The sequence below is a fragment of the Schistocerca gregaria genome, chromosome 7, assembly GCF_023897955.1.
Source record: "Schistocerca gregaria isolate iqSchGreg1 chromosome 7, iqSchGreg1.2, whole genome shotgun sequence".
Taxonomy (NCBI): domain Eukaryota; kingdom Metazoa; phylum Arthropoda; class Insecta; order Orthoptera; family Acrididae; genus Schistocerca; species Schistocerca gregaria.
Window position 1 is genome coordinate 404,976,204 of NC_064926.1, and position 23,970 is coordinate 405,000,173.

Below are 23,970 nucleotides of genomic sequence, written 5' to 3' on the forward strand. Positions count from 1 at the left end.
TCAGTCTTTCCCTGAGAGGCACTGTCATACTTAAGAATCAGGTTTCTGCCAGTTATTTACATCTTTCTTGCACAATATTTCAACTGTGCGACTCTCAGTTTTATTCAGGTGCTCCCTGATACTGATTTCAATGTGGAACGAGTCCAGTATTTAAGCCTATGTTGTGCTAGATGCTCCGTCTGTAGCCCATGGCTTGTCAAGTACTTGATCCGTGGTATGCGCTGACCAGTGGCAGCAACTGTAGTGTTTTCTTCTAGCCAGGTCTGTTCTAAATTGTTGCATGAAGTTCTGAATGATATCCAAGTCATGCAAATTATTTTATCTTCCGACTGTCTCCATTTAAGCCATCCTGTGATCTAAGACTTTCTGTTATCATGGCGTGCCATGTCAGTCACTATTTATGAGGTCCATGCGCACCAGGAGCAGCTGCAGTATTATTTTCAGGCCACTGGTGTGCAAACTGCTGCTTGAGACTTGGTAGAACATCCTCAGGTATTGGGTCTATTGTCTGAGGTACCATTTCACATGTGTCCATTGTTACATGTAGTGGGCTATTTTCTCTAACTCCATCTTCATACCTGTATCCCCTGAGGTCTTGACGGTGCCTCCATTGTGTCTACAGAAGATTGAGTGCCCGGTTCCAGGCAGAACTCAGCTGAAAACGTGTGTCACAGTTAATGAGATTCTCTGTGACCTTAATCTCAATAGATTCTTTGATGACAATGTCCAAGTAGCTTGACATTTGTGTTAGAATCTTGACATCACTAAAGTTCGTACAATGACTGAGTTCTAAACAATGCCCAGCAACTGCTGAATTGGTTGCCTGTCTCAGTGTGGTGTGCCTCTGGAGCTCTTTGCATCTGATGTCAATGAGCCTAGTTCTCTGGCCGATGTATGTCATACCACATTTGAATGGTATGTGGTAAACGCTCTGTTTACAGTTTATATAGACCCAGGTCATCTTTGCATTCTCTAGCAGAGCCTTAACCTTGGTGGATGTAAGGAACACACACTCTTGATGTTATGTTTGGGGAGAATTCTGATGATTTTGGCAGATATTGGACAGACATTTGGCAAATATGCAACCTGTTTTGTTTATTCTTGCAACTCTTCAGGAATCTCTGGAGGTGAAACAGAGTACAGTGCCTTTTGAACATCTCAAAAAGAGTACCCATGTTTGTAGACCACAGACTATAGGTGTTCTATCTCTGTTGCCAAATTATCAGAATCTGATAGAGCTCAGGTGAGTCATTCAGTGGGTGAACAGGTAGACCCTGTCGAAACTGACCATGATGTCATGAGTCTGTGATGTGTAGCTGCCGTAGATGTTGCAGAAAATTTTCCAAATTGTGAATGTTATGGGCACATTTCCCCACATATGACGAGAGCATCCTCTTAACATGTTGAGCAGTAAGGCATATGGCTGCACCAAAGTTGCTGACTATTCGATATAGGGGAACCCCTTTCTTGTGCACCTTAGGCAGGTCATAAATTCTGGGCAGTACTGGTGCTTTTGTCCCTAACTGATTAACAATCTTTTCTGGAAGGCCAGTTTCCTTTGGAAGAGCCCTTGCCTTCTTATCCACCTTCTCTGTGGGGTCCCATTCTATTGGTCTTAATACCAGCTCATCCATCAGAATCAACACAAAGCTACGGATGCTACATCACTACTGTTATAACATGAGGTATGAGTTAGCAAAACAACCACACTGACAACCCCTAATGTACACATACTGTCTATAGTGCATTATGTATCAAAATTTCCCAAAATCATTCTGCAGTGTGAGCTGAAGACATTTATCATTTTCTGTAACTGATAGTAGTGGCTTGCATTTACTAGTCAGAACATTAGCATGTTGATGCTTATAGTCACCCTACTAAAAGAGCATCCCTGATCTTCACGCACGTGGTCAGCATCACTATGTGAAGGGAGGTGCTAATTCCAATCCGAGCTCTGGAATTTGTAAACATTGCCATGGCGATGGTGCCAAGTTGACACCTCTACCACACAAGGTTGCAAGTGGTGCTACGCTTTCTCAGTGACTGCAAAACATCTGTTATACTGTTGTCACTGAGAAAGTAGCTGCGGGTCTGAAAATTGGAAACACCTCTGTAAAAAAGTAATAAGGGAGAAGTGTTGCTGAAGATCTACAGGAGCCAACTGCTGCTCTTTTGACTCCTGGAAACAGCAGTATGTGGCGCTGAAACGATGGAACTGAAAAATTTTCAAGAGGACACAATATAGCAACATGTACAGGGTGAAGAAAAATTCGCCCACTCGGACTTTGCGCTGCAATTCCTCCCGTACTAGCAATACAAAAATGTCTGCCACAAAATTTTATTCTGCGCATATTTCTGGCAGTAAATGGATGTTAAAGATTAGCAATTTGCCAGCACTGTAATCACACATATGGTAACTACCACTGCCAGTAGACGGTACTAGCGCTGAGATGGTGGTGCAGTGGATAGCGTTTTGGGTTAGCATGCAGGTCGAGGGTTCGATTCTGGGTCGAAGCGTATTTGATTTTATTTGCCAATTTCATTCTGTCAAATAACACTGCAGTACAGAGCTTTACTTAAGCCACATGTATCTGACATTTACATAGTACTTTCCTAATGAAATATAGTGGATCTGAACGTGGCAAGAATAGTAGTTGGTACTAATCGATGGGAGCACTGAGGGAGGGTACACAGAAAACAGGTTTGGAATCTAGTAGACACAGTGTGGAAAGCAATTTGCGTCCACGACATGCAAAAGTCTTCTTTAAAAGCTGACCTATGAAAATGGTTTACTTCCATTTCCATGTTTGTAGTATTTAGGAGCAAACGTTTTGTAGTAGATCTGCTGTAATCGCTGTATGACAATTAACACGCCAGATACTGTACCACGTGGACTATATTTAGCAAATAAAAACAAATTTGCCTCGATCCAGAATCAAACCATAGATCTTCTGCATGCTAACCCAAAACGCTATCCACTGCACCAACTGCATGGCACTACTCCTATATACTGACAGAGACAGTAACTGTACATGTGATTACAGTGTTGCCAGATTGCCAATCTTTGATATCCATTTACAGCCAGAAAATGGGAGGAATTGCGTTATGAAGTCTGAGAGTGTGAATTTTTCTTCACCCTGTGTATGACTATTACATGTGGAAAGAATATCCAATCTGGAAGAAGCTGCTTCACTCACTGTGAGATAGAGTTGTATTTCAGAGGAAAAGCCAGTCTTCCAGTTGTACTGAAGAAGACAGAGTTTTGATGGAACACAAATTGTTTGGTAGGACATAATCTGGGTAAATGCTGACTGTGTGGACTGATGACGCAACAGCATGACGAACAATAAAAGCTGCTGGTGGAAAAGGCAGTTGGCTCATTCATTTACATGCTGGAACAATCGGCAGGCTTGTACCAAATGCTTTGTTGCTGTTTACATCAAAGGTTCGTAGACTCTTTGCTTCCGTAAATCGAAAAGGACTTCACTATAATATTGAATGATGCACAGTATCACTCCATTCAGTTAAATAAAAACACCACATTAAACAGCAGGAAGAGTGATATATTGGACTGGCTAGAGAACAATGGCATAGATTCATCTGATAGGGAAATTAAAGTGACTGAACTGCTGCAAATCACGAAAAAGCACCAATTGTGTAATATCATTTATGAGATTGAACATGGTCATAGATTGTTGCACCTTCAACCATATCATGCCATTCTCAATTTTAATGCAACAGAAATCATGTGGGCTCAAGAGAAATTATACACTGCAGACAGAAATTAAAGAATTAACTTAAAAGGTGCTTAATTTTTAGTGTGTGATGCACTGGGGAGTGTTACTCCCTCAAAATGGAACAATAATGTCAAACAAATATGGAAAAGTTAATAAGATAAGGCAATGATATCAGCAGCAGCAATGGCGAAGATAGTGACAGTAACATAAGAGATGGGGACAATGATGACCACTTTCTTTGAAGACTGAGGAGTCAACCTTCTTTCCTAAAATGCAGGCAAGAAGTGCTTCTATGCATAAAATATGTATCAAAATACTGAGGCGTCATAATATTTAATATTTCTCAACACATACTTCCAAAACTTTTATTTTTTAATTATGAAGAGAGCGTGTTTTGATTCCCTGATGTTATTAGTGTTTTCTCACGGTTATCAGTGTTTTTTCACACTTCAGTAGCATGACACTGCAACAGCTCTAAACTTTTTGGGTGCGATATTCGCAGAGGTGCAACCAACAAGTGTAAGAAGAAACAGTCACACAGCAGCACTGGCAACGTAGCTACCAGCTGTCAGGGATGTTCTTTCAGCAGTTCAACTATAGATTTGAGTCTTGTTATTCTACTTGAGCTTCCTTTAGTTCCTGCTTTTACTTATTTATTTATTTTATTATTACTGTGTGCAATAAGTGAAGTAGTCATCAACCTGAAGATTGTTTTGAATGCCACAGTGAATTACTAAGCATGGTCCTGATGGAGGTAGTATTCCACTGGCTTCTCCAACCTTTGATCTGATGAACCCAGCCAGTTATAGGTGGACCTACAATTTAATGTGGATTCCAAACCACAGTACAGCTCGGCATTATTCACATCAACGAATATTGCCAGTGGCGAAATGGTGATAAACGAAAGATAAAAATCCTAGGACTGACCTGGGATCGAACACGAGACCTTTGGATTTGTAGTCTGGTAATTTACCAATGAGCCACAGTATATCCCAGAATATCCTCCATACTCCTCCCTTTAGTAACATGTATTTCCTGATTTTAATTCTATTTGGTATTAATTTTTCAACTGAACTTCTAGTTACCCTGGTATATCCCATCTGATATAATTTCCTCTTTCATCTTCTTATCCCACTTTCAGGTCCTGGAGTTCTGCAATTTATTTTCCATAAGCAATAGATTAGCAGAAACAGCTGAGCACGAGAGCATGATAATCCATTATTACACTCAATACTGACTGCCATGGAGCAGGTCATTGTTTTAAGTACATGATTATCTTTGAATTTGGATAATGATTTAGTATTCTCTCCCAGTTACTGGCCATGATGTTCTGGCAGGTAGAGCCTGGACTCCAGCCCTCAAGTCTAGGGTTCAATCCCAGACAGGGGTGAGGACTACTACTTGTTCCAGTCCTTCCAGGATGGCCTCAAGTCCTCTCAACCTGCTATCAAATGAGTACCAGGGATCCGACCTGGAGGTTAAAGGCAGACAGGGTGATGAGCCTGCAGTCTTCCCCCATGGCAACGAGAGGTGTGCTCTCTGTAAGCTTAGTCACAGAGTTGAGCCACATACTTAAACGTATTCTGCTTCCAACAGAGGCGGGTGACAAAGGATCACTATTGTCTGTTTACAAGACAGGTGTCACTGGTGTTCGGTTACAATTGTAAAATTTTTTCCAGTTCATTCCAGAGTTGGTATAGCCACCAGTATGTATGACATGAAGAGACAAGCCTTGGTTGCAGTGTTAATATTCTTTCATATTATTTCCCAATGACACCTTTATTTAGGCATCTTTGGTCTGGCTGATATTTGGTAACAAAAGCTACATGGGATATTGCGCATAAAATAGACTAACAAGTAAATGCACCTTGTCAAAGCTTTAAAAACACTGCATGGTGTCCTTGTTATGGCGTGTGACGCAGTCCAATGCAAACCAAACAGTGTAATGTCTGCAGCCAGAATATGCACTACATCTCCGGCATTTTTATGACGTAAAGATTTATTATAGGCATGATCCCATTTGGTTTGCATTGGACTTCACAGCATGCTATAATAAGGACACTGCACACTGGTTTTAAACTTTGACAGTATACATTTACTAGCTGGGATATTTTATGCATTGTATACTATGCACACATTGCTAACAAATATCGCCAATAAAGTTGAAACATGTCATTGGGAAATAATAAAAAAGCATCTTCATACTGCAACCAAGAATGATTCTCTCTTCATGCCGGTTAAAATTGTTGGCTGCAGGTTCTTGGGCAAAGAATCCGCAGTAGATTATTGTCAAGAGTGAAGGTAATTTGTGTGTAAATTCTTCATATTATTATTACAGGGTTCTTACCATGTTCTGGGGCTTTTGTAAGTTTTAGCATTTTCAGATGCTTTTCAACACCATTACAACAGTTACTCTTTTATTCATATTTGCAGTTAGACAAGTGAAAACTAGCTCCATTCTGTGATCTCATTTTGTATACGAACATTTGAAGAAAGAATTAAACATTTAAGCTCCTGTCCAGCTAATATCTACTTTGGCGCCTTATTTGTCAAATTTTTGTGCTACAGGCATAACAGCCTTAATATATGACCAAAATTTCTAAGAGTTTTAAACGAAAACTTGTGATAACATTTTACTGGCTCCCTAGTAGCCAAGTTTGTTTCAGTTAATATCTGCAGCTTTATTCTTTGCTTTGTACATACAGTATAACCCCACTTTTACGTTCGCAGAATTAACATTTTCCCTCTTGCTATATTTTCTATCACTCCTGTCAAATTTCCTACGTACACAATGTTTTCTCACCCGTTTTTATGCCTACATATCTATAATTTTCCCCCGATTTACACATTACGAAAAATTGTTTGTGGAGAAAAACACGGCAAATAATGCTGGCATGATGTTGGCTGCCAAGTACTGTTTAAAAGCATTACGTAGTTAAATTTCTTAACATCTCAGGGCACTTTACTTAGCAGATTTGAACCAGTAAACGAGTAAAAGTTGGAATAATTCATGCCATGTCTCCTGCTGCTGCCAAGCTATGCTGGAAGTGGTGGCTCATGGGAGAAGCTAGGTTCATTATGTAAAGAAATAATGACTAGTCACAATCATTTCCAAATTGTCTCTACTGCACAATATGCAGTTTCATGATTGTTGTGAATCATCATGACATCTATGTCGAACCATATTTAGCATGATTAATAATTTGGCCACTAGTTGACATCATCACTCACTTTGCGTTGCTCAAATGTTTTTGGCTTAAACACAGTGACAATTATGTACTTTTTCATGCTTGTTTTCAAGAGCACTGTATTTTTTTGTGATGTTACACAAACAAAGAATGTGAGTAATAGTTTGTATGTGTGTGGTTTTCTAGATAAATGAGGAAGCACAGCATCTGACAACCTCAAAAAGATGACTACAGTGCAAGCAACACAGAAGAATGCAAATGCTTGCTTATGTAGATATTTGCACTTGACAAAGAGAAAAATATTCTCGAAATGTGTGTTGCTGCAGTATTTCATTATTTAAATAATTAATGGCAGCTGCAGACTTTCTAAAAACATTGGTTATGACGTATCAAATACAGTCAAACGTTTCTGCTTCCCAGACAGTTATCAGTTCCATTTACATCAGCGGTTTTTATCAGATAATAAACCGTTATTAGATAACAGACAAGTCCCTGACAATTATTTTGATGCCTATTATATATAGAAAGAAACTTCCACATGGGAAAAATATATTAAAAACAAAGATTCCAAGACTTACCAAGCGGGAAAGCGCCGGTAGATAGGCACAATGAATAAAACACACAAACATACACACAGAATTTGAGCTTTCGCAACCGGCGGCTGCTTCGTCAGGAAAGAGGGAAGGAAAAGGAAAGATGAAAGGATGTGGGTTTTAAGGGAGAGGGTAAGGGGTCATTCCAATCCCGGGAGCGGAAAGACTTACCTTAGGGGGAAAAAGGATAGGTATATACTTACACACACACACACACACACACACACACACACACACACACACACACACACACACATTTAGTCTGCTTGTGTCTGTGTATGTATGGATGGATATGTGTGTGTGTGTGTGTGTGTGTGTGTGTGTGTGTGTGTGTGTGTGTGTGTGTGTGTGTGTGCGCGCGCGTGCGAGTATATACCTATCCTTTTTTTCCCCCCTAAGGTAAGTCTATCCGCTCCTGGGACTGGAATGACCCCTTACCCTCTCCCTTAAAACCCACATCCTTTCATCTTTCCTTTACCTTCCCTCTTTCCTGACGAAGCAGCCGCCGGTTGCGAAAGCTCAAATTCTGTGTGTGTGTTTTATTCATTGTGCCTATCTACCGGCGCTTTACCGCTTGGTAAGTCTTGGAATCTTTGTTTTTAATATGTGCGAACACAGACACAAGCAGACATGTCTGCAACCATCGTTTGCGAAAGCTAGTAATTCTGTGTGTGTGTTTTGTTCATTGTGCCTGTCTGCCGGCACTTTCCCGCTTGGTAAGTCTTGGAATCTTTGTTTTTAATATATTTTCCCATGTGGAAGTTTCTTTCTATTTTTTTTATATATATATATATATATATATATATATATATATATATATATATATATATATATATATATATATAGCAAAAATGCAGGTGGATACTGTATACATAACCTTTACAGCTTATAACGTTATGTACCACATTTTACATTTTCCCGCATTTTACACCACTGTTTTTGAAATCACTTGAAAAGTGTAAAAGTGGGGTTTCATTGTATTATGCTAATTTTGTATCTTAAAAGGCTTCCACTATTGGTTGTTTAACAAATTGGTTTCAACTGTTTAATGTTTCTGTAGGTAAATGCTTTTCTCTAACCTGAGCAACTATTAGCTTCAACTTGATCTACAAAACACAACCCTAATTAAATGAATCTAGCATTTGTCTGAAAAATGAAGTAACCTTTTCTTTAACCACTTTACTGTAGATTTTTCTATTTATTCTTTTCTTGCAGCACTTTGCACCACAGTGACCACTGTTGCTGAAAGAAAATTATTACTACTGATTCCAGTTCTTGTGCGAACATCCTCAAAGAAGCCTACTTGTTGGTAAAAAAATTTCCATCCTGGTTCCACAGAATCTGACTTTGGTAATTTTTATGTACACTTTTGGTAATTTCTCAGGAAATTTAGTATCTGACTATAATTTAGGGTATAAAGAAACAGCCAGAAACTGTCATCCTAGCAGTACCTGAGAGACAGAAATCGTTGCTGACTGGCCTTGGCCTTTGCCCGATTCCATTTGGTTGCTGCAGGCCAAGTGCAGCTTCCTCTGCTGTCAGCACCCCAACAACGGTCTTCACGACAAATTCATCAACCTATTTACAAACAACAGAAAAGCATAATAGCACGGTGCTTGTCTTTACAGCAATTTTATTTGCCAAATCAATAATATAACTTAACAGCTTCATAATGCTATTTTCCAACTTACTAGAGTCACATGAAATTACGTACAAACTCAATCATGTCAACACACTAACATGTATTGCATGAGATATTGTGTTGAATAGTACAACTTCAGTAACTTGTACTTAAGATTACATCCAAGTTCATTTGTGTAAGCATAAAAGGTCATAGATTTTCCTCTAAGATTCTACAGCTATCTTAAGATATTTCAAGGGTTTTACACAAGCAACTTTTAACACCACTGGAAACAAGAACAGTGCAGTGTAAAATTTTTACAGACAAGAGTTTGGTTGTAATTTAGGATGCATCAAGTACTGCATTCCACCTATTACCAACATAAACAAAAAAATTCACCTCATGAGAGTAATATCTAACACACAGTTATATGCAATACCCACATCATATCAAAATAGGCCAATGCTTATACTACCTGCCACAGTATAATTTTAATATCAAAGAGCTTTGTCAAGTATTTTGCATTGATGAGGATCTCCTCACTGTGTGTGTGTATGTGTGTGTGTGTGTGTGTGTGTGTGTGTGTGTGTGTGTGTGTAAAACAAAGAATGTATGTAAACTATTCTTACTACTCAAATGTCCCAGTGGAACTGTAAACCAATATTAACTAATACTGCAACATTAACAGCAGGTAAAAATCCTACAACATTTCAGTATTATAAGATACATCCCCAAATATACCTGGTTACAGAGAAATCTACAAGGTCTACACAATAAAGAAGCTTTCAGTAACAGTTACAAATTACATCGTATTGTCTGATGAAAGGTCAGTTTATTCAGGCACACAGGAACAATATTTCAACAGCAGGCTAAATCGCGACTGTCAGGCAAGTTGATACGCTGAGAGTCCTGATCACATTAACTTTAAAAGTTTAGGTGTCACCTCACTCCTATCTGACACTGCATGCATATTTACCATACATTCAATCTATATCATTGAGTCAATAGGAAACAGCAGCAGAGGACCTTTGTCTGGCATTATAAGCCACCTTATGGAGAACCGTCTAATGTAAAACATAATCATCCACACACTCATAAATAATAATAATGACAAAAAAGTACGAGCCAGAAGTATATTAGATAACTTGCCAAGCAGTCTGTCACACATCAGTAGGTCATACAGGAGACAAACAGCAATCTGAACACCAGCTAGATATATGTTTATGACATTCTGGCAATGTAGCAGTTGGAGCTTTGTTTGGAATTTTGATGAACAATTGATGATGCAAGATGATGAGAAAGACATGTAATTTCTGGAAGACAGATATAAAAATATAAATTAAATTGGAAATGCAGATAGCCTTATTAGCCATGACTCAAAAAACCACCTCAAACACACAGGACCCTGTCTTCTGCTTCCCTAAGGAACACTGATGGTTAGAAGCAGAATTCAGTGATCAAAATGAGTAGACTGAAGAACAAGGTGGACCCAGAAAAATAGTGAGGAATTGGACAGATCGATAAAGAGGTACATGCAGTACTAGGGTGTAAATCTGGCATGGAACAGCTGGTCTGCCACTGCCATCGGTGGAAGGAGTGGCAGATGATCATAGGTGCAAAATCAGTACACCAAACTATGAAAACTCAATCTGATGACAAGGTGCACCAAATGAACGGATGCTTGGTCAACAGTGCAAAGTTTCATTTGAGAAGGGATGACAATCAATGATGCATGAAGTCTGTGACAATCACACATCACAGTGAGACAAAGATGCCAACAGGCAAAAGACTGCAACATGCAAGAATTCTAAGTTCTCTCAACTGCGAACAACTCTGCAAATAACAGAAATGAACTTGTTGGCTATCAACTTAATATATAAGAATCTACACTGGGACGCCTTTTCAATGTATGAAGAGTGTATCTAATATACTACCAGGGCTAAACACTTAGCCCATCCAGAAAATTTTCTCTCTGAAGCACCTAAGGAGGCCAGAAGGAAGCCATGCCAATTCATCACACAAAAACTATTTAAAGAAAGAAAAAGAATCATCCCTGCAATTATTATTAGCAGTAAAAACACAACTGTATTGCTACAGAAAGTGAGCAACCTGAAATGCCTTTGAAGAGATAATGTTGTTGTTGTTGTGGTCTTCAGTCCTGAGACTGGTTTGATGCAGCTCTCCATGCTAATCTGTCCTGTGCAAGCACCTTCATCTCCCAGTACCTACTGCAACCTACATCCTTCTGGATCTGCTTAGTGTATTCATCTCTTGGTCTCCTTCTACAATTTTTACCCTCTACGCTGCCCTCCAATACTAAATTGGTGATCCCTTGATGCCTCAGAACATGTCCTACCAACCGATCCCTTCTTCTGGTCAAGTTGTGCCACAAACTTCTCTTCTCCCCAATCCTATTCAATACTTCCTCATTAGTTATGTGATCTACCCATCTAATCTTCAGCATTCTTCTGTAATACCACATTTCGAAAGCTTCTATTCTCTTCTTGTCTAAACTATTTATCGTCCATGTTTCACTTCCATACATGGCGACACTCCATACAAATACTTTCAGAAATGACTTCCTGACACTTAAATCTATACTCGATGTTAACAGATTTCTCTTCTTCAGAAAGAAGAGAAGATAGAAAGATAGAAAGTTAAATACAATGAAAATTCAGGATAGGTGGAATTCACAGGAGATACACACTTTTCCAAAAATCTGGTCTATGGAATGAAATCAGGAAAAGGTAACCACTAAACCACAGTGGATCACTATGTGGAGTACAGAAATATATAACACAAAACAGCATTCACTCTAGCTTTCGAGCAGAAACTCTTTTTCTAGCAACAATGTATCCAGCACACACACAGCTGTTGTGAATTCGAACACCATGAAAAGCACAGTTACAAGAAATCCACAGTTTATTAGGTCATGGGGTGACAGCACAACAGTTATAGGTCACAGGATGATATCACACAGAACAGCTATAGATTAGAGATATGTGCAATCAGATGACTAATACAGACATGTTGACACGTACAGCCTGACAGGTACAGGATAGAGACAAGTACAGGCAGCTGACAGACAGACTACCGGCAGGTGCATGGACAGTGCTGCTAGAGTCATATCTACTGCAGTGTATAGACAACATACAATGTAAGGAAACGTGGTGGACCTCTAATGACCAATAGTCAAAAGTGTCTAAGAAAGGTTCAGCAAAGGCAATAAGGATTCTGTCCCAAGGTAGCAAGGGTGCCAATGAAGGGAGAAAAAACAGTGTGCAGTGACTAATGTAGGTTGTGGCAGGTTGCAACTGAGACTAGAAGCAGCTGTTTGTAGCTTACCAGATGGCACTTGATGGAAGCCAATGATAGGGAGCACAGACTTGAATATGGTAGTGAGCTGAGGAGCGAAACAGGCTCAGGCGTCCACATGCAAGAGGGACAAGACAGAAGAGGTGCATGGTGCCCTTCTTGTTGCTGCTGTCAGAGTTGTCCACTGTGGCAGGTTTCTTGGTTGGAACCACAGTGTGTTCCTCTTCCCTCGGTAGGCTTGTAGCAATGCGCCGACGTGATCCACAAACAATGACAACACTGCCCCCCCACTACAATTAGAGGGAGCAGAAAACAGTGCTCAGTGACAAATCCCAACAAGAAAGATAGCACTGATGAACATTGATGGGCGTTAGACAGTAGATGGCATCCAAACTAATGAGACAGAGACTGATGAAGCGGACTGTGGCACAAGAAAAAATTTGAAGAAAACAGCTAGATAGGGTGCATGAGCAAGCAGAGGAACACAGTGAGCTACACACGAGAGAAAAGTGCAATGAAGCTGGCCCTAAGGAGGTGGCTAATTGACACAACAATGAAGAGGCTAGGCCAAGTCCTGAAAAGGAGGCCACCAAACTAAGAAGAGGAGGCAGATCCTGAAAAATGAAGTCATTGAACAGGGAGACTGACCCGAAAATGAGGCCAAAGAAGAGAACAAGGAGGCTGAACTAGAAAAAGGACACCAACCAACAGAACAACAAAAAAGAGGGAGACCATTCCGAAAAAGGAGGTCACAACAAATACAAAGTATCACCAGCATTTGTGTCCATTTCACAAAATGCGACAAAGTGGTGGCAGAGCTGTTGTCAGAAGCTTGTCAAACTGCAGCAGACTAGTCACACGGTGGAATACTGCGATAGTACGGAGGAGCCGGCAGTGTCAACATGGCTACAAAGTGGTCGAGGGAGCCTGAACAAATGGCCACTGTTGCAGAAGTGATGAAAACGATCACGAAAGTTATGCACATGAAAGTTCCTCAGTGGAGCACACAAACGATCTATAGTGGAGCCCAAAAGTTTGACTTGTCGGCACGTGCACTATATGGCAGACGAGGAGAGAGGAAACAACTGCAAGAATGAACACATGTGAGAAACAGACTTATCACCACTTACGGTGTAGCTTGGAACATAATGAAAAAGGTGGCTACATAAATCCAGACAGTTATAGGTCATGGGGTGACATCAAACACAGCAGGTACAGACTAAAGATGCTTGTAATCAGATGACTAATACAGACACGTTGGTGCATACAAAAAACAAGTACAGACTAGCGACAAGTACAGACAGTGACAGATTCTTAAATATACCGACGTGAGTTAATAATTCCTACTCTCCTTCAACATATCCTTTTACGCATTACAATAACAGAAATTCCTCTACGAAACATGACGAGCTGTCGAGGAAAAACTATTTCAATTTGTTTTCAAATCTGCTGCCTCTCAGAATTTTTATATCAAAACCATCTTTTGCACCCCTTTTGTGGTCAAGACAAGCTTAATGTGGAATAATGAATGCCACTCTTCCTTCTGATATTGTAATTATGTATATTCATGTTCCTTTTCAACTACAATGGATTGTTTACAACAAACTTCAAGAGGGAATAAATATACTGTGAAAGCAGTAGCCAGAAGCATGCTGAAAAAAACAGCAGCATTTGTTGTAAGCTGGGTTGGGTTGTTTGGGGGAAGAGACCAAACAGCGAGGTCATCGGTCTCATTGGATTAGGGAAGGGCTGGGGAGGAAATCGGCCACGCCCTTTCAAAGGAACCATGCCGGCATTTGCCTGGAGCAATTTAGGGAAATCATGGAAAACCTAAATCAGGATGACCAGTCGTGGAATTGAACCATCGTCCTCCCGAACGCGAGTCCAGTGTGCTAACCACTGCGCCACCTCACTCGGTCTTTTGTAAGTACTTTATTAAAGACACACTCCTTAAACAGATGTCTACAAGATGATTGTGGGTCACCGCTATGTATTATTCTCACAGCATATTTTTCAGCAATGAAGACATCCTTTATTAAAAATGAGTTACTTCAGCACATTATTTCATATGACATTATTCAACAAAAATATGCAAAATATGTGAACGTAACGATTTGTGTCTCCCTGAGACTTGCAATGGCTCTAAGAGCAAGTGTGGTTGAACTAAGTAGTTTTAGGAGTTCTAAAATGTGCTTTATCCACTTTTAATTCTCATGAATATGGACACTTAAATTTTCTGAAGTTTCCATCCTATTTATTATTTGTGTTGTGTTGTTATAATCTGCTCCTCACAGAAGTTGAGGCACTCAGAATGAACACGGGTGCGAAAGGAATCACTCGCACATACATGTTGAGGAACAGGTATGCAACCTACATGCTTACCTCTACCATGTGAGACAAACATAGTTGCAAGGTGACGAAGAGCAAGGTCGGTTCACAGGTGTAACTGTATCTTAAAAGCGCAGAACTGAATATGTTGTGGATTTTAAAAATTGATGTATACAAGTGTCACATGCAAAACAACTAGTTCTGCTTCTTTCTGTGTTCTTTTGGTTAGATATGACATTATCTGTTGCTTGCCTACAGCATCAGTTTCACAAAACCTCAGTTTATCTAGTAGGACATTGTGGTTCACACAGTCAGATGCCTTAGGTCACAGAAAATACCAACCTGTGCGGTTTTGCTACTTAATGCTTGTAAAATTTGGTAGGTAAACATGTAAATGGGGTTCTCAGCAGAGCAATTCTTCTGATTTATTGAAGATATTACTGTTACTCGGGTAAGATACTACTGATACTATTCTAGAATACATCACCTTCTCAAAAATTTTGGAAAATAGTGACTGAAGTGAAACAGATTGGTAGTTATTGACATCTCTCCAATCAACTTTCTGATAGAGGAGTTTAACAATGTCATACTTCAATCTCTCTGAAAAAATGGCTTAAGAGAGTGATGCATTACATATTTAAGATAAGACAGGGCTTATTATAATACATCTTTAGTACTCTGTTGGAAACACCATCAAATCCATATGAGCTTTTACTGAGGGAATATATTATTTTCTTTTGGAGATTTGATTTTCCAATATACAGCAGTGCTTTTTCTCTGGAACTGTTTGTCCCTATATTTAAGAAAGGATTATTAAACACATTTGCTACTTGTGACTCATTTATAGCCCTTCCAATTAAGTCAATAGTGACATTATTCTGTCATTTGGCTGGTTGTCCTGTCTCTTGTTTCACTATGTTTCATATACAGCCTTAAGTCTGTTGTCAGAATGATTGATTTCTGACAAAATATGCATGTTCTTTGATTTTTTAATAGCCCTTCTTAGTAATTTTGAATGGTTTCTGTAGTGTGCAACTAATGCACGACCTTTAATTGTTCTTGCACAGAGATTCAATTCTCTTTTCCTTTCACAAGGTTCTTCAGTCCCTCTAATAATCCATGGTCTTTTACATGGCTGTTTAATGTCCTTCCTGATTAGATTTTGCGGAAAGCTATTTTCATATAATGATACAATTTATCAAGGAAAAAATTAAATTTCAGTATTTGGTTTAGTATAAATTTCATCCCACACCATCTTTTGTAAACTATTCTTAAAAACATTTGAGTCATTAATTACACTGATTTCCAATGAGGAGTATCTGTACTGTAAGGCAGTATCTCATTTATCCTAAATAACTGTACATCACAATCATAGAGAGCATTTGTTAACGGGTATATAGTTAATTCCTACTTCGAGCTTTATCAAACAAAACATGGTCTGTTATGGTCCTACTACCTTTATCCACCCATGTTGGAAAGTAAATACACCAAGATTAAATTTTAGGATCTAAATAAGATTTCCAGATCATTTTTTCTGTCCTAACCCTTTTCAAAACTTGTAGTAACCCATACATTACTGCACCTTGGACGCTGCTATTACAGTCTACAACACACAGTTTGAGTAGCACACTGTTCGTCTGCTCCAGACCCCCACCAGAGATTGCCGATTTGGATTCAACACCCCAGTTGACTGCAGCCAAGAGACAACTCCCCTGGCAGGCAAAATGCTTTTAAAATATGTCCGTGCACTCACTCTGGCCAGCAGTCTGTATCTGTCAACTTTCTGTATTTGTCTCTAATCTGTACCTGTTAATTTGTATGCCTTCTTTTCAGGAATGGCCTCCCTCTTTTCATTATTCTGTTAGTTGTCTTTCTTTTCAGGAATGGCACTCCTCTTTTTGCCGTTTTATTCAGTGGCCTCCTTTTCCAAGCCAATCTCCCTGTTCTCTTTATTAGTTTCTTTTTATGAGTCAGCCACCCTGTTCTCTTCGTTGGGCTCCTTTTCCGGGTCATCCTCCCCATTCTGTTCATTTGCTTCATTTTTTAGGCTCTGCCTCCACGCCCAGTTTCACTGTCCTTTAACAAGGCCCCCGGAGTAGACAACATTCCATTAGAACTACTGACAGCCTTGGGAGAGCCAGTCATGACAAAACTCTACCAGCTGGTGAGCAAGATGTATGAGACAGGCGAAATACCCTCAGACTTCAAGAAGAATATAATAATTCCAATCCCAAAGAAAGCAGGTGCTGACAGATGTGAGAATTACCGAACTATCAGTTTAATAAGCCACGGCTGCAAAATACTAACGCGAATTCTTTACAGACGAATGGAAAAACTGGTAGATGCAGACCTCGGGGAGGATCAGTTTGGATTCCGTCGAAATGTTGGAACACGTGAGGCAATACTGACCCTACAACTTATCTTAGAAGAAAGATTAAGAAAAGGCAAACCTACGTTTCTAGCATTTATAGACTTAGAGAAAGCTTTTGACAATGTTGACTGGAATACTCTTTTTCAAATTCTAAAGGTAGCAGGGGTAAAATACAGGGAGCGAAAGGCTATTTACAATTTGTACAGAAACCAGATGGCAGTAATAAGAGTCGAGGGGCATGAAAGGGAAGCAGTGGTTGGGAAAGGAGTGAGACAGGGTTGTAGCCTCTCCCCGATGATATTCAATCTGTATATTGAGCAAGCAGTAAAGGAAACAAAAGAAAAATTTGGAGTAGGTATTAAAATTCATGGAGACGAAGTAAAAACTTTGAGGTTCGCCGATGACATTGTAATTCTGTCAGAGACGGCAAAGGACTTGGAAGAGCAGTTGAACGGAATGGACAGTGTCTTGAAAGGAGGATATAAGATGAACATTAACAAAAGCAAAACGAGGATAATGGAATGTAGTCAAATTAAATCGGGTGATGCTGAGGGAATTAGATTAGGAAATGAGACACTTAAAGTAGTAAAGGAGTTTTGCTATTTAGGAAGTAAAATAACTGATGATGGTCGAAGTAGAGAGGATATAAAATGTAGACTGGCAATGGCAAGGAAAGCATTTCTGAAGAAGAGAAATTCGTTAACATCGAATATAGATTTATGTATCAGGAAGTCGTTTCTGAAAGTATTTGTTTGGAGTGTAGCCATGTATGGAAGTGAAACATGGACGATAACTAGTTTGGACAAAAAGAGAATAGAAGCTTTCGAAATGTGGTGCTACAGAAGAATACTGAAGATAAGGTGGATAGATCACGTAACTAATGAGGAGGTATTGAATAGGATTGGGGAGAAGAGAAGTTTGTGGCACAACTTGACTAGAAGAAGGGATCGGTTGGTAGGACATGTTTTGAGGCATCAAGGGATCACAAATTTAGCATTGGAGGGCAGCGTGGAGGGTAAAAATCGTAGAGGGAGACCGAGAGATGAGTACACTAAGCAGATTCAGAAGGATGTAGGTTGCAGTAGGTACTGGGAGATGAAGCAGCTTGCACAGGATAGAGTAGCATGGAGAGCTGCATCAAACCAGTCTCAGGACTGAAGACAACAACAACAGTTCACTCTTTTCTTCCCCTTGCTTGTGCACTGTCATCTTACCACTTGCTTTGACTTTTTCCTCAAGCCACATTCCACTGCATCAGTCTCTGCCTCACTGGTTCAGGAAGCAATCCACCACCATCCAGCCCCCATCAACATTGTTTGTCAGTGCTATCGTTCTGTTGGGATCCATCACTGAATGCTGTTTTCTGTTCTCTCCAGTTGAAGTGGGTTGGGCGGACAGTGCTGTTGTTCGTGGATCATGTCGGTGCATTGCAAACAAACCTGCCGGATTATGAGAAACCCGCTGCAGACACTGTTGATACTTTGTTCTTGTTGTGGCCTCGTTTATGGGAATGGCCTCCCTCATGTTTGTTGTTCTGTTGGTTGACCTCTTTTTCAGGAATGGTCTTCTTTTTGCTTTTCTGTTCATTGACCCTCTTTACAGTTCAGCCTCCTCGTTCTCGTCTTTGGCCTCCTTTTCCAAGTCAGCCTCCCCATTCTGTTCGGTGGCTTGATTTTCAGGATCTGCCTCCTCTTCTTGATTTGTTGGCTCTCTTAGGCCCAGATTCAACTCTCCTTTGTAATCATGTGTAGTTCACTGTTTTCTTCTCCATGCTCGTGCACCCTCTTGTGTCGACTTTTTACTCATGCTGCACTCCACTGCATCTCTGCCTCATTGGTATGCGATGCCATCCACCACCTAACGCCTGTTGATGTTGTTCATCAGTGCTATCTTTCTTGTTGGGGTTTGTTGCTGGACATTGTCTCTCAGCAATGTTGATTTTGGTTGTGGATCACATTGCCGCATAACCACAAACCCACTGGGTTATAGGAACATGCTACGGTCCCAACCACGAAACATCGTCACAATGAGCAACTCGAACAGCAGCAACGACAAGGGCATCGTGCACCCCTTCCGTCCTATCAAATCTTGCTTCGTGCAAAATGAGACAGCTGCTTGTGGACATCTGAGCCTGTTTCACTCTTCAGCTGACTATTGTTTGGCTGGGCTCCCTATTGTAGGCTTCCATCAAATGCCGTTTGGTAAGCTACAAACAGCTTCTCCTAGTCTTGGCCGCAATCTACGTTAGACACTGCACACTGTTTTTTTCTCCCTTGGGTGGCACCTTTACGAGCACCTCCAGGCACCTTATGCATCTTTACAAGCATCTCTAGCACTTTCACAGGTGTCTTGATGCACCAGTGTGGGTGCACCCTACCTTCCTTCAGGCACCTCCAGCAACTTCACGGGCATGTTTAGGCATCTCTACCACTGACATGGGTGCCTCAGCCTGACAGTTGTCTCCTGCGCCCATGCAGGCACCTCCAAACCAGCTGTAGGCACCTCCTGCACCTGCAGGCACCTCCTGCACCTACATTGACACCTGTTACCTATGCAGGTGCCTCCTGCATAGGTAACATAGGGTCCTCCCTTACTGATGATGTAAATATTTAATCAAAGGCCAAACTCCTGAAACAGATGTCTAGAACATGATTGTGGGTAGCTCCACATATTCTTATTAAAGTAAATGGCCCCTCTGGGGAGTACAATGTTCTGTATATGTCCATGCACCAGCTCCAGCTAGCATTCTGTATCTGTCTGACAACTGTCTATACTTGTCTCTGGCCTGCACCTGTCAGTCTGTACATGTCTGTATTTGTCATTTGATTGCATGTGTCTCTAGTCTGCAATTGTCCTATATGATGTCATCCCATGACCTAAAACTGTTGAGCTGTCACTCCATGACCAAATAAATTGAGGAATTCTTGTAACCACATTTTCACTGTGTTCCAAGCCAGAACGAAATCTGCACTGAAATCACAACAGACTATTAACAGCTTGCTGCTATCTGACAGATTGCATAGTAAGGAATCCAAATTTCTCATAAGCACCTCAAAAATTCTCATTGTGATTCTACATGCAGTTTACAATTGAAAGTGAACCATTATTCAGGTTTAATTCACAACCACATACTTCTGTGTGTGATCAATACAGTATCTACTTGTCTCAACATTTTGAACTTGGGTTCTGTCTTAATGTATGAAACAACTCCTTCTTTTCCCATATTAGTTCTACATGAGTAAGATGTTTGACTACAATCTTTTATATTTAACTTCTCTACCCCTGTGGTTATGCGGTGCTCAGATAGGCACCATATGTCTTATCTTTTCAGAGCTCTCTAAATTTTCTAAATGGACAAGATGCTCTTTTACCACCACCTTTTTTTGCTTTGGCCATTTAAGGACTACATTAATTTGTGTCAGTTTTTTTCCTTCTGTTCTTTCTGCTTGCCCACTTTAGTCTCTCATTCTCATACTTGAACTTTCTTCTCTCTTCTGTCCACGATGATTTGTTCTGGGTCTTGTTTTCTCTTGGAAACCTGTGAAAGCCTGGTTCTATTTATTTATTTATTTATTTTAAAGAATTCACCCCGTTGTGTATCTATGGTTTTTGTATTCCCATTTCTTCCAGATCCCTTTGTACCTCTTGTATCCAACATACTCTGGTTCTCTTTTTCAACAGAAACTCTATTATTTGGCATGTTAACCTCCTTTGGTCCATTTTAAGGATGTGTTTGAAAAACAGGCTCCTCCTTTTCCTGATGATGTCTGAGATTTTCTCTATCTTGGTATACAGTTCTCAGTTTGCTTATCATCTAAACTGACCATATTCTGTTCTTCGAGGTTCCAATATCCTCCTGAGAATATACTGTTCCACCAGTTCTAGTCTATTAAGGACTCCTGTTCTTACTAGATTAAGGGTTTTCTGCTGCATGTAAAGCTACAGAATCGATCACTGTCTGGTAATGTCTAAATTCTGCATTGATCGGAATATTCTTCTTATTGCTGATCTACATAGTTAGTTTGTATGCTAAATTCATTTTGCTTATTCATCCTCCCATTGGTTCCTTTTCTGTCAGCCCAGTCTTTATTCATTCTCTCACGTATTTAAATCTCTCCATCTTTTGGATTCTCCCTCCCTCTATTGTCATCCATCTAGCAGCTGCCTTAATGATTGTCATCTATTGCATTTTCTTGATGGAGATCTGTGACCCTGCTTTGGCCACTTGTCTCTGTAGCTGCGTGGTTTGGTTAACCAGCCCTTCTAATGATTCTCTGACAATATCACAATTTTGTCTGTGAATGCTAGACAATCTACCAGTAGTCCTTTTTTCTTGCACCCCAGTTGTACTCCATCCACTCCTTTCATTTCTCATCACCACTCCCTAATCACCTTATGAAGTACACAGTAATATAGTTACAGAGCAAAGGAGAGAGAGAGTGTCTCCCTGTCTCACTCCAGTTGTAATCTTGAAATCCTCTGAACTTGATCATGGATATTGTAATGATTAAGGTCTAAACAGTCCACTGGATTTTCATTCCAAACTCATCTCCCCTAAAATTTGGAACAGTGTTTATCTATTTATTGAATCATAAGCTTTCTTGAGGTCTACAAATGTGAGCATGAACTTTCTGCCCCTATTTTCTCAATATATGATTACCAGTTTTAGATTCAAATTTGTTCTGCGCATGATCTCCCCTCCCTGTAGCCTCCGCGGTACTCATCAGTTTTTGTATTTATAATGTAAGTGGAAAGATAAAAAATCTATTGACCAAGTGGCGGCAGGAGAACACACTTATAAAAAAGGCTTTATGTATGCAAGCTTTTGGAGTCAGTGGCTCCTTCTTCTGGCAGAAGGGTTGATGGGGAAGGATAAGGGGTAAAGGAAAAGGACTAGAGAGGTTTAGGAAAAGGGGTAGAGTTCGGAAAAGTCACCCAAAACCCCGCGTCACGGGAGACTAACTGGACAAGATGAGAAGGAAAGAGATGCTGCTTTTGACCAACAGCAGGTCCTCTGCTTTCATTTTGATACCGAGAGCAAGGACAGTTTCCCCCTTATGGCAACTCATGTCACCGCCACAATGTGCAGGGACCCACCTTGCAGCAGGTGCTCTGCTACATGACCCATGGTTGGCCAACTTATCTCACCCAATAGGTTAGCTAACGAGTTCAACTCCTGTAAATATACTTCCCACAGGCTCTTGGTTGTCAATGCTGTCGTTCTTTTGGACACTCAAGACAGAGTGCATTGGGTGCTTATCCTGCCAGGTATTTGCCAATAGGTACTGGGCTTGCTGCAGGACTTTGGAGGCTGAATGCGGTAACTTGCTGACATGTGTACCAGCCAGGGATCGATGGTGGATCAAAGCATTGGTCCATGGCTGCACAGCAAGTGCACGACACCAGGCAGTGCCCCCACAGTCTTTCACCTCCCTGCCTACTCCCCACTCCACCCCCCCTCACACCCCTGTTTCTCCTGTGACTGCATTCATCTCAATTATGCAGGCACCCTCTTGGGATCAGCAACTGCAGATCCTGCTTCACCTACTGAATCTACCCTCTTCAAGGCATGATGCCATGCTCTTCAAAGACCTGCCCCCCATTCCTCCCACATGCCTGGTGCGGTTGACTGGCCTTGGTCCTTCGGGAGTACTGTGGTTTGAACAAAGGTGAAGACAATGGAGACTTACGGGAGGGCAGATTACATCAGTCGAAACACAGTAGGGGCTTGACCACTGCCACCACAACCAGCTCCGGTCTTGAGCGCAAGGCACTGCATCTGCCACCATCTCCTCCACCACCTTCTGGTAACAATGTGGCCCCACAGCCAGAGTCTAGTGCGGCAGCCTACAACTCTGCACTGTTGCACCAGAGATCCCTTTCATTTCCACACTGATTGGTGGAACCTCCTGGCATACCCACTGCCTGCAATGTCTCGCAGCTGCTGGTCGAAGGGACCGGGTCTTCTGCCGTGCCTCCTTTCATCCCCCACAGCACCATCAGGAGCATTTCCGCCTCTATGTGCCTGTTTCTGATCCCACAAATGAGACCAACAGAACAGATCCAGAGAAAGTAGAAGAATATTTGGAAGACCTAGAGAAGACACTACCCAAGAGTCAAATCAAGAATGTTATCCTGCTTCTTGGACACCTCAGCACATGATTCAGAAGAAGGAAAATTCTGAAACAGGAATAATCAGAATGGAAATGACTAATGGAAATTTGTAAGAGTTGTGATCTGATAATGAAATACGCAGAAGTTAAACACATCGCAAGAAAACAAAAAATGTTGGTATTTCCCAACTCTCTACTAGACGAGTTCCAGATCGACCATGTAGTAATATCAAGACATGGAGGGAAGAGAATTCAACTTGTCAAAGTCCCTAGGGCTATATGGCTCCATGGAAGATGAATGCCTGACAGAGGTAAACAAAGCTGGGTGGCCGTTAAAGGACATAGTCTCGTCACAGTGCTGCACTCACAGCAAATTTTACACGTCTACTTCTGTAGAACCAAATTGAGAAGAAAATCTCCAAGGTCATTGAACATGTCAGTACATGAAATTACAACATAAAAGTAATAGCAGATAAAATTAAATTTTTATGAACCCCAAAAAAGACAAAGTTTATGTAAACGCAATCAACACAAAACACAAGAATCAGCTTAAGTTTTCAAGGAACTCCTCAACAGAATAGCAGTGATGCATGAGGACACTCTTCAGTTTCAATTTGAAAGCTTGTGGCCTACTGCTAAGAATTTCGAATTCCTGTGGTACCTCAATGAAAATGGATGCAGCAGTAAACTGCACACCTTTCTGC

The 23,970-nt window shown here is 40.6% G+C and overlaps 1 protein-coding gene across 3 annotated transcripts in view; it reads right to left on the minus strand.

Moving 5' to 3' along the window:
• Positions 1 to 23,970, minus strand: part of LOC126281316 (3'-5' RNA helicase YTHDC2-like) — a 261,983-nt gene that overhangs the window by 31,318 nt on the left and 206,695 nt on the right. For all 3 annotated transcript variants that reach the window (XM_049980161.1, XM_049980163.1, XM_049980164.1), the window contains exon 21: positions 8,970 to 9,096. In XM_049980161.1, the coding sequence (XP_049836118.1) occupies positions 8,970 to 9,096 (127 nt within the window). The remainder of the gene's footprint in view (positions 1 to 8,969; positions 9,097 to 23,970) is intronic.